The following is a 12,489-nucleotide window of genomic DNA, read 5'->3' as shown; positions in this document are numbered from 1 at the left end:
TCATCCAGTTGGATAAAGACTAAAAGGTTATCGTTTTATATAGAACCAGGCCTGCACAATAAATTTCTAATAAATTGTCATCTCAATATCAAATTGTGCAATACGTATATCGCAAAAGATGCCGTCAATTGAGATAAATAATTAACTTAAATGTTTACACACATGCTAACATAATCTTATAGCAGCACAGAGTGTTGAACAAATCAAACTGAGCCCTTTACATATTTGACCTATTGGATGAAGGCAACGGTTGGGGCGGAGTCGCTATAGCCACCCGTTGATTGGCAGAAAGCGATGATGATATTAGAAAGCACAAATATAGTGAGCGCTCATTTCGGCTAACGTTTCTAACGTTTTTTTCTTTTTTACACATTTTGGACAATTTAAAATAAACTTGTTTAATTCTTGAAATTATAGTCTAAAACCGTTTGTGTGCTGCCCCGAAGTATTACAGTTGAATTTTGTGATTGGTCAATTGGTGCAAGTCCCACATCATTTCAGAAGTTTCACGTCATCAAGCTCAGCAGCTCCAGATTTTAAGTTATGTTGATTTTTCTTTAAAACAAAAACCGTAGAAATGAAATAGAAATTATGCATAGAGTTGTTTTTTAGTTTGCTTTTTGTACATATATCACAAGTCAAATCGTCATTGGATTATTGATAGCTACAAAATAAATCAAGATTCACGCGGCTTCCATAGATACCAAAAATAAAAATATTTTTGAGAACTTACAACATAAATATGTAAGATAGAAAAAGAAAATCGGTGAAGACATGATTGAAATAGTAACTTTATTTTTATAAAACACAGCGGATCCCTTAAGTCTCCTGGCCTGGAGCACAATCTTGAAAGCTAACTGCAAACCTAGTCCCCTTTTAACTACTGAGACTCACCAGGTTTCCGTTTTATAGCTTTCAAAATCGATCAGATAAGACGGGCCATGGCACTCTAAACCGCCGACTCAGAACCTAAGCTCCATCCCAAAGGAGTCCAAGATGAGAGAGACTGCATCATTATGGCATCAGAAAGCAAAAGGCTCTGATCCCCAGTCGGGTAACTGCGAGCATTAGAGCGTGACTGCTTGACACTAACGGACTGCTGCCAACTATCCCTTAGGTCAGTCACCAAAGCAAAGGTTTGAATCCAGATCCAGTCCAGCATTTACTGATTCTTCCAGTGTCTTTTATTACCCAAAGCCTTGAACTTGTGCAAAAAAATGACTCATCACCAACTAGTTAATTGAATTTCCGAGCAATATACCCAGCCTTCCTAACACTAAGCGCTTTCAGAAGATGCCACGTGATTCAAAGGACTTTGCTGCTCCGAGAAGACATTTTCCAGAGCCTTGAATAAGCTAGTACATGTGTGTAAGCTAAGTGACTCAAAGAAAAAAGCAGTCATGTATCACAGCTGCCACTCATTGTTCCAAAGGGGGGAAAAATGCAGTCTGTGTTTGATGAGGCCTTCAGTCCATCAAAAACATTTCCCAAATCCGCTTTATCCAGCTCAGAGACGAGGAAAAGGAAAAGCTTACACCAGCTGTCTTTTGGCAAGAGGCAGGAAACGAGGTGAGGAACTTTTGCTTAAATGAAGTATTTTAAAAGAAACACCAAAAAAGGACATTTCAGATTAGTAGAAAGAGGACTTTCCCATGAAAGCTCTATGTTTCCTTTTAAGACACTGAGAATAAATGGAGGAGAAGAAAAAAAATGTAGAACTCCATCTTTCTTTGACTTAAAATTATTTTTTTTCAGACATAATATTTTAGGAGATGTCACACAAGCCACGACAATAAATAAATAAACATGCGGAGAAGCTAAACTTTTTATTTGGGGGACGGATGTCCTGGATCTTTTCCTCTGCATTTAATATCAAATTAAATTTATAAAGTCTGTTTTTTGTGGTGTTATAGATTAATACATACATCTGAAAGTTTCCTTGACATTACAACAGGCCCTCTTTACATGTTGGGCTCAAACTACTCATTTATATTGGAGCATTTTGACTTGGTAGGAGAAGATCATTTATGCTTCTTTGTTTTAAAATCTTCTGTTATTTTCCTTAAAAAAACTTTTAATCATTTTTAAACAAAGAAAATATGCTTTTTATCAAAAAAAGAGGGTTACAACAGTTTTTTATTATATTAATTTATATTTCACCAAAAAATGTTTGCATAAAAGTTGGACCGTCTGACAACTTAGATTTGAAACAATATTTTGAATTGGAGTCAAACGACTTAAGTTTTTCTTGCAGCATAACGATTTAGGGATTTAAGATAATGGCTTGTACTCTTAAAAAAAAAAAAACATTACAAACTGTTGGTATTTTGTTGAAAATGTGTCTTTGAAATAGCACTGAAAATACAAGCAAAAAAAAAACATGTCAGTTTGAGCCCATTGATCTACTTCCATGCTGTTTAAGACAGGTTCTTTGAAGTGAGAGTGAAGCATTATTAGAGATTCACATGGAAACACATACATTCCAGAATGTTAAAGGAAAGAGAAGATGTTGCACTGAATTACAGGGTAAGACTGGTAAAGAACTTAAGCTTAGTAATGTTCTGGTGTCATTACTTTCCCACAGGAAAAAACAAACAAACTATAAAACTCTTTATTTTTAGCAGGAACAGTGTTTGTCCTCATGTTTACATTAGAAATTCACCTCCAAAGGAGATAATACTTAACATTTAACAGTAGTTTATATGTTGCCATTTGTAAAACCAGACATTTAAGCTGCCATGTTACATCAATGAAAAGATCACTCCCTTTGTTAAAAATATGGTTCTGGAAACTTGATCTTCTCAAGTTGAGCATGTCCATCTGAGTGTTCATGACCGTTACAGCTGAGTCATGTTAGGCAGTACTGTATACTGCCGCTTTGAGGTGAGTGGTGGAAGGAACTGCTGGCAGTTTGGGAATTGGTACAGAACCATAGAGCTTCATAGAATGGATTTTAATCCCAAATCCATAAAAAAAAGAAAAAGACTATCATCACCGGAAGCGGGAGCAGCTTTTGTCTTCAAACAGACCTCAACCATTCTAACAATGTAAAGCATGTGTGTGTGGATGTATGTAAATGGCTGTGGGGGCGTTTTAAAGCACAAAGCATTTACTTCTGTATGTGTTCAGCTCTGGTTTCAACACAATGGTGGAGCATAATGAATAGTCAGAGGCAAGGATTTATGGATCATTGGAATGTATATGCAGAACTGATTGTTTAATACTACAACTGCCTCTGGATATGCAGAATAAATAAGGTTTTTTTTCAAAGAATAGAGGAGCTCACAGTCTGTACCTCTTTGCTATCTGGGCCATGATCGCTGGCAAACGAGATAGTCCTCAGAAAGCTCGATCTACAAATCGAAAATGTGATAATTGGCCTTTCATGTGTGCAAAATAAGCCAAAAATGAGGCTCTGACAAATTACTGGTGTCATGAAATGAAATACCTGAATTTTTAAAATCTAAAACAGCAAAAAGAAAAAGCGTCAGAGCTGTCTTTCTTTCCGTAGAAACCTCACCAGTACCAGGATCCGTCCTTTGCCTTGAGTTTGCCATAAACAATGTGGAAAGAACATCAAAGGCTGGTTCTGCGGCTGGAGTCTTTTCTGTCAACTTTTGTCTGTTTGGAGAGACAGACAGCGGCGTGCGACTTCAAGGCTTTCTGTGTGGCCGGCTCGGTTTCCGCTCTCAGCCCCTCTTTGCTGTTCCTTTTGTCAACACCAAGGACCGCTAATCTGTAAGCTATCTGCAGTCTGTTTACCGTCACATGGAAACTAATGTGTATACATCCTTGCCAAACACGGACACAGCATGTTTTCTGATTACATTATGCAGCAAAGGGTGAGCAGCTCAACCACCTGAAAGCCAGCAGCTCCCAGTCGATGGAACGTGGCGGCATCACATCAATGCAACTCGTTAACTGTGACACAAACTGTCATTTTACAACCCGCTGATTAGTTTACACAATCTCACATTTGTTTAAGACCTCATTATTTTCTTATGAACTCCCACTTTAATAAGCAGCTCTTCTTCTCTGACTCTGTTAGAACTGACAACTTAAAACGATATTGTTTGAAATAACAGCAATGAAAGGATGACACCAGTGAAGGCTGGAAACATTCTCATTAGATGACAGAAGCAAAACAATGGAATCAAATTTAGAGGAGAAACAGGTAATGTTTCATTTTTAAACTTTAAAAAAGGGGAATTTAATGTTAAGACAACCTAACCATATCAAAGATTGGAAAGTCACTTTGGAGTAGATTAGTGAGAGCAGCTCTGAGGTAAATGCATTAAAGACCAAAATGAAAAAAATATTTTTTATTAGCCAACATGAAGCTCAAGTCTGCAATTATCATAGAAATGCAAAATAGTGGGGATTCTCAAAGAACCGCTCTGATGAAAATTTTGTTTTAACATGTTCTAGTGGCATTTTTCTGATGATGGAGGACATATATGAAGAAAATGAACCTCAAAATTGCATTTCTAAGTGCTTCTTTATTCACATTTTTGCGATTTAGGAACAAACAAACTAAAAATGCAGTTTGAAAAGAGATTATTTGTGTTGCTGGGTGGGCTACAAGGTCCCTGCAACGTTCTGCAGCAGGAAGGAAAATGGGGCAGGGTCCAAAAGTCCCACCCACAACTCAGATGCAATGAACCCCTGTCGCTCTGCAGAAACTATGTCCTAGAAAACTAATTAAAAATGGCAAAATCATAAATAAAAGACCACACAGAATGCTTTAAAAACATCTCAAAATTATTGGATTGGGTCTTTAAATACCAGGAAGTAAATATACTACAAATCTGATCATGGCTTAAAGTGAACCAATTAAAAGATTCAACATTAATTTGAATAAATAACATGTGACTCTATCTGTATCCACAGTAACTCATTAGGTGTGACTAAGCAAAGGTTACAGGACAAAAAATAGTTGTCAAAATGCTTTAATTCCAATTTATATTAAGATGACATATGAAACAATAGGACAATGGCTTCTTAGATTTAGAATAATAGGAATTTATTAAGGAATAATATTCCTACCCGTTTTTATTCATATTTTATTCATATTTATGTTAAAAGTAATAACTATCTTCTACTTTAAGATTTGTATCAAACTCAGGAAAGGAGGGTGGGGGGTCAGCTCACCTGTTTGATACACAGCCAAGTCAAAAACGCCAAACAATATTATTCCACAAATTTAGCATCTGTACTATACTGCTCACCTACTGTGAAGACGCACAACAGCTCCCACAAAAAACAAACTACAAACCAGCTGAACTCTTAATGTTGGTGAAATAAACAACCAAATATAGACGTCTTTCAGAACATCTAAAGAAAGCAGATAGAGCCGCGCTTGGCTGTGCTGAAATTTCGGTACGGTCTGAACACTTCTAAGTGCCGCATCTGCTGGAGGATGCGCGTTTGTGTGTGAGGGAACATCTGTTGATTTGCAAGATGCAGCTATGCAGCGGCATTGCCAAGCGCTGCCTCTTATCAGTGTTTTAACACAGAGGGAGAGGAGGGATGCAGTGCACAGCTTCACGTCTGCTGATAGAGTGCTCAGATTACTCAGTTCTGGAGAAGAGAAGGAGAGCACAGAGTCAAAGGAGCATGGAGTGATTAGAAGAAAGATATGACAAAACAAGAGTTAGGAAGAAAAAAAAGAAGAGGGTTCAGAGAAAAATATGTCTTGGCAGAGGCAGCGAGCAGAACAAAAATGACTTTATAACATGCAGGAAAAGGGCATAAAATAAAGAACAAAAAAGGAGATAGCATTTTTAACCTCGGCTGGAGCCCTCCTATCAAAGCAGACGCACAAATCTCATATTTTTTAGTTCACACGACCCCTATGTGCTACCACAGTGCCCAAAAGCAACAGGCTTAGGGGTGTAGGTGTATCTGTTCTCAGTTAAGCTTTTGGTAAAGCTGGCAAAGGAAAACCACATCACTAATGACTAGGCAAATGCTGTATTTGCTACAGAGAAACATTTTCCACTAGAGGGGTTTTCATAACAAAGCTTGTGAAGATCCAGGAAGTGTTTTTTTCTGTCAGGTCATACAATTTAAAAACAAAAAAAAGGAAAACAAGAAATGTATCTCATAATCGACAGGTCTGTGTATGACTTTAGAAAACGCACAAAAGTTTCTTATCTTTTGAGCAAAAAAAAATGACAGTAAAGCTTAAAGTTTTATCTGAAAAAATTATAGTACATAAGTTACAAAAGGAAAACAACAACCTTTTTTAGGACAAATACAAACATGATGACTTTAAAAACTGACTAAAACTTTTGCTCTCAGCAGCAGCCCCTCCCATACCCACGAAAATGAGAGGGTCCTCATGAGCTGATGTCACAAAGTGAGACAGCCCCCTCCAGGATGACTCTGCTCCGCCCCCTAGGGTAACAGAAACACTTTCTCCGCACAGCAGACGAAGGCTTTCTGTGTTATGAGATTGTGCAGCTGGCTTAGAAACGCTCATTTGGTTTAGCGTTCAAACTTCATGCTGTGGCATTGGAGGATATGGGCTGGTGAGAATCTCCACATGGTGAGATGGATCCTAAACGTATCCGAGAATGGTACAGACGGAGGACATTGGGATGACGGCAGGAGAAAGGGAACAGACTATTTCCTGGTGGAAAACCGAGCAACGAATTGGGAGAACTGGTTTAAATATGGATTATTGAGCAATGGCAGAAAGGTAAATGGATCCGCATGAAAGCGAAGAGGATTTTTGATATGGAGATTATATGTCATCATTTCAATAAATCCTGAAATGTTCATCTATTGGTGTTGTCTGCATTTTTTGACCATTTTGACCATTGGTTTGTGCCAAATTTTGGGGATAAACACCTGAGCTGCACTGTATGTGGGCCTAAATCAATATTTAAAAAAATAAATAAATAATTCCCCTAATTTTTTCATGGGTGACACGTCGGCTCAAGGATGACGTCATGAAGTGGGTGGCACCCTCTGGAAGCGAAAGGCGGAGCCTCATAGATCGAGTCGTTTTTCTTCCGGGTATAAAAAGAGTCAGAAAAAATAACTTATATTTCATAAATAATTCGTTTTTTAGTGTTCCAAAGGAGATATATGATAATTTATATAGATATAGTTAACTCTGAAAAACTTAAGAAAATCATATTTTGGCCCATTTAAAGTGTCACTTTGATGAAAATTGTGTATTTGCTGTTTTAACATGTTCTTATGGCATAAATTAAGACAATTAAGTTAAAAATTGATTACCGAGTATTTATTTCCTCAAAATGCTGTTTGAAAAAGAGCGCATTTGTGATGTAGAAAATATGTTGGGCATTCGCCATTTTTCTTGTACTAGAAATGATAGGTTGAGGGTGTGAGGGGCTGTAAGCTAGCAGGAGAGTGTGTAAACAGAGAACTCTCGGACACGGGGAAGGGAAAGGAGGGGGGTTGTTCAGCACCGACGGTCCTGCCCACAATTCACAACTACTGCCGCTCTGCAGACACTATGTCCTAGAAAATAGCTTCTTTAGTTTTGGCTAAAAAACGACATAATCATAATTAAAATACCACTGGGAATGTTTTTAAAATCAATCAAAAAATATATACTTAGGTTTTTCAATCGGCAAGTTTTTATGTGCTCCTGATCCATTAGGACTTAAATAAAAAAAAAATACTCAGAAATCCAGTTTTAATCTTAAATTATTTTACATGTGTCCTCCATCATTAGAAAACTGCCACGAAATCATGCTAAAAACAGGATTTTTATTGGACTGGGACTTTAAGGAACAAAACAGACACTTCAAAGTCAAAGTCAGCCATGAGCGCTTTGTATAAAAAGAAACCAAAATGAACTTGTGGAAAATAAATTGCAACCAACAATGAGTGGCATCCGGTTGACAGCTGCATCCCTGCACTCACCCCCATGTTCCAACTGTTGAGAGGAGCCTCCAGGTCGCTGTCTTCAGGAGATTCATCTGTCTTTAGAGCCTCCATCTGAGAAGGTACAAGAGGGAGGGGGTTCATCAACATATTTGAAGTTTACAGAGTTTGAGTTTAATAGGAACAATGAGGTTAAATGTTTTTGATGGCACAATGATTGTTAGTTTGGTCCGAGGGGAAAAAAAAAAAAAAAAAAAAACATGCACTGAAGGAGGTTATCATCATTTCCTGCTGACTTGTCAAAATTCCTGCTCTTGGAGACAACAGATCCTTAAAAAGCTAACAGACATTCTGGAAATCTTTGTTTGCTACCCTCCAACGCCACACCACCCCATTGTCTCCATCATTCTCCTTCTAGCATGCAGCACTCCAGATGTTCAGCCGTTCCACTTCATTTCCGTGGTGCAGTAAATTCCACTAAAAGGGCATGTGTAGTTAGGCTGGCTGTCATTCGGGTTTGTCCGGGCCTGTTGTTACAAACTCCCGATTCGTTCAGACAGTAGATCTAAAACGCTTTGAGAGGTTTTATTGATACAATCTGTTTACTTAAGTTGAATTTGAGCAAAGCTGATACATAAAAATATCCAAGGTGTTGTTAAATGAGATTGGGATCAGATGGGAATGTGGAAAAGAGGCGGACTTCAGCAGAACATCACTGACTGACAGCTACGGAAAAATTAAACAGGTCAAGAGTGAATTTCCCTTCTGGTTGAAATAGTAGTAGTATCCAAGTATCAATAAACCAAAACTAATGTTTCATTTGTGTATCAAATTAAATCATTTTAGGCCAACCCATCAGTTGTACTAATGAATTATAGGTATTTGGTGTTTTTAATATATTATTCCAGCATTTTTTTTATAGATAGATGTATTTATGGTGCAGACATGCTTTCTTTTATGAGAGAAATACACTTACATATTAGAAAAATATATATATGTGGGAAATAGAGCCGATTGTAATTTCACACATCCCTATGTATTTTTCTATCTTTGAATGATTAATAATAGTCTTCATATGATGTTTCATATTTTTTAATCCTGATTTGAGCATTACGTAACTGGATTATCCACTTGTAACATTTGGGGTTACAGTCTCAGATGCCTGCTACTTCCTAAAATGATCTATTTTAGTATGATAGAGACATACTTTCCAAAAAACATCACCATGTGGACATTTTCAGACCATTTGAAGTCAAAATTCCCATCAGGTTCTGTTTGTAAACTATTGTGTAGAGGAGTGTTGGAGAAGTATTTTAAGATACATTTTAAATTACTTTTCTGTGTGTGTGTGAACATTTTATTGAAACTGGTTAGTTTAAGCTACTAGTCTAGTAAATTAACCTAAACTAGAGTGTGATACAATTGAACAAAATATTTTTTTTAGTTCAAGTGAAAAAAAACATACTTCATGTTGAATACACATTAATTATTAGAGTAAGATCTAAATAAACCTGTTTGTGTTTTTGTAGGATTTTAGAGTAAAGTATGGTGACAAACCAACCATTCTGACATCCTGTCTGGGTCCCGCTAAGGGTAGACTGGGAGACATGGGTCGAGAAAGGTTCATCTCTTCATAAAACCTTCTCCTGAAAGAAAAATGGCACATATTAACTATATAAACTAAAGACAAGAAAAAAACACATCAGTATTTATTGTTCAAGTCTCCTCATTTGTCTGTATGGAAGCCCTGCTGCGCCCTCTACACAAATCTCCATCTGGCAGCGATTGCACCGTTTGTGGTTTACTAATTTATCTCGTCTAAACAATAAAAGTCTGGCCCGTCTTTCAATCGTTTCTCCTGCGCCGCACATGCTGCACCACACTACGACTTACCTCATCATTTTCGTACACTCGCACCATCAATAACCACATCCCTCAGCTTTCGCTCGTGAAACCGTTCACGTAAAAAAATGCAATGACTTACACTAACAGATGCATGACTTTTTTTTTCTTCAGCACCACACATATCCACCCCAGTCTCATTAAACAGACACACCAGGCTCTATTAGCCCACTCACGCTGATTGAATGAAGATGTTAAAGGGAGAAAAAAAAAAGCAGACGTAAGTCCAAAGCCAGAGAGAAAAAAAATCTGCCTTCTTATAAAGACATCACATTACTTTCTCCAGTCTAGTACCACACTCTGTTAGATCCTATGGGCTTTTCTCCTTGCAGTGAAATTTTTCTAGCATCCCTGGTGCTGCGGTGAGTGATGAACCTCCTCTGTCACAGACAGTTTTCTCGTTAGGTTCTCAGTGAGGAAAAAGAAAGCAGAATTTGCATTGAATATCATGCAAAGATGGTTTATAGAGATCTATGATCAACAGTCAAAAACATGTCTTAAAGCAAAAACAAAAAGTGTCAGGTCTGTATTTAAAAGAGGAACATGCTGTGTTGCATTTTAAGATACCTCAAATAGTGAGAGGGCCTCCGATTGCTAGAGTATTTTGATCTGTGCTCAATATTTGACATAATCATACAGATAAGATGTATCTTAAAAAAAAACTCATTTCTGATTGGTGGTTGCCATAGAAATGTTGACTCAAACTTGTACTGTTTACTGACGTTGATGACATCACACTCGCTCGGTCCAGTTCTCTTATACAGTCAATAGTAATGACCAGATTTAAATGCAGTTACTTTGTAGACTCATTTGTTCGTGTGTGTTGTTTTTTTCTCTTTATGCTTGTATTGAATTTTGTTTCTAATTCTAACTTTACCATCAGTCCAGGAACAGCAGTTGAAAAATAGTTCTCAAGCTAACTCGGGTGCATTGGCAGCAATGCTTTTTAATGTGCAATGTCCCTGTCAAATAAATGAACAAATACAAAATAAATAATAAATCAATCATTATTATCTAATGAAATAAACATGGTAGATGTTTGAAATTGTGTCAGTTTTAAGTTTTTTTTGTTGTTGTTCTTAGTCTATGGTGATCAATCAGTGAGAAGAAACCAAGAAATTGATACGTTTCCTGACCTACTTTTTTCCTTTAAATGAAATCTAAGATTCACGCTCACATGAAAGTTCTTTTATCTAATATTACTTTTATATAAGGAACTTGGAAACTTTTAGACTGATTTTTGTTATTGATATATACAAAATATTACAGTATAAAGTGTAAGTTTCTGCACCCTAAATGAAGTTTAGTGTCCAGCCTACTGAAAACATAATAAGTGAGATTATATTTTGTGACAATATAAACATTAGTTTATAGATCTGCATTTAGAGTTTTAAAATAATAGGGTTTTCAGAAGCATCTAAACAAAGAACTTCAGTTTTTGAGCACTCAGACAGCCTCTCCATGCACACGCACAGCTATGTAATTTGGATGGAAGGGCTGGGCTTTGCAATTTTGGGCCTCTAAGTCAACAGGTGGATGAGGATAATTGAATCAGATGTGTCTGGAGTCTGAGGCTCACAGATCAAAGCGCAGGGAAGTCAGGCCACAGCAACACACATTCACAAAAAAAAAAAAAATGAGAACACCAGCATGTAAAGCCTCAGAAGCTGCAGCTTGGCTGATTAAAGCAGCCTGACATCCGTACCCCTGCCTGACCTCCAGGTGCAGAGCCAGCGGGCCCAGGTCTCAGCCTTGGGCACCCCCCGGGAAAAAGAGCCTGACCTTGGGACACAAACATCCCTGTGCCCCTGCGCACCCTTCACCATAAGCCAACACCACCTGGAGAGGAGATCAGAGGAAACTCGGGTCTGTCAGGGAGAGACATTTGGCATCTACAACAACAAAGAGAATCAACTCCTCAACAGTAAACACTTGTGCTTAGCTTCTTTCATTCATGAGATGCTTAGATTAATGACACTCATTATTGCAGCAGAGGGTTTTAAAGATAAAAAAAAAGATGAAAGTGGAAGATGTCTTTAATTATTTCAGCACACAGAAAATGACACAAAAAATAGAAATCACCAAGAAAAAGGATGGAAGCTGTCAAAATCTACCCACAAACTCCACCATCTTTGTCATTATTCTTCTCCACAAAACACCATGTGACTCATAAAAACTTACTTCCTGTTTAACTCAACAGAAAAAGCACAAAGTTTGGTGGTGTTGTGACTTTTACCATCTTTCCTTCAGCATTCTTGGGACTGAACAAAAACTACAGATGAAGCAGTACCTCCATCTAGTGGCCAAAATGGGAACATCACATCTTTCATTTAGATATTTTTTTTTTGGGCCACTTCTTAATCATGAAGAAAATGTGCATGCCGAACAACATTAATAATCAAAATGCCAAACATTACATATATGAGTCCTTTAAGTGTAACGAATTAGAAAACATCAAAATGTAAAAAAAAAAAGTAATTGTATTTTAGGGCTGCCAAGATCAGACGACTAATTGACAACAAATCAACTATTAAAATAGTAAACGTCTAATTTAATAGTGAATGAATGAATGTCAATAGTCGATTAGTTGTTACTTTATATTATATGGAGTCAGAGTGTAGTAATACTGAAAATTATAAAGACATTATGTTAGTTTTTTGGATTATTTGGGGATTTATTAAGGTTCTTCAGGCTATTTTGGAGTTTGGCTAATATTTCAGCTAC

At 37.2% G+C, this 12,489-nt stretch overlaps 1 protein-coding gene across 4 annotated transcripts in view; it reads right to left on the bottom strand.

Moving 5' to 3' along the window:
• cep112 (centrosomal protein 112) overlaps positions 1–12,489 on the bottom strand; it is an 89,228-nt gene that overhangs the window by 71,127 nt on the left and 5,612 nt on the right. For 3 of the 4 annotated variants that reach the window (XM_024272716.2, XM_036213270.1, XM_024272715.2), the window contains exons 5-6: positions 9,425–9,509; positions 7,903–7,977 (exon numbers count right to left, since the gene is read on the bottom strand). In XM_024272716.2, coding sequence (XP_024128484.1) covers positions 7,903–7,977; positions 9,425–9,509 — 160 coding nt within the window. Of the gene's footprint in view, positions 1–7,902; positions 7,978–9,424; positions 9,510–11,470; positions 11,932–12,489 lie in introns of those variants that run through there. The other variant, XM_024272717.2, reaches the window with a different exon arrangement.

Source organism: Oryzias melastigma, linkage group LG8, assembly GCF_002922805.2.
Source record: "Oryzias melastigma strain HK-1 linkage group LG8, ASM292280v2, whole genome shotgun sequence".
Taxonomy (NCBI): domain Eukaryota; kingdom Metazoa; phylum Chordata; class Actinopteri; order Beloniformes; family Adrianichthyidae; genus Oryzias; species Oryzias melastigma.
The sequence above is the reverse complement of the archived record's forward strand: the minus strand, read 5'-3'. Positions and strand labels throughout refer to the sequence as shown.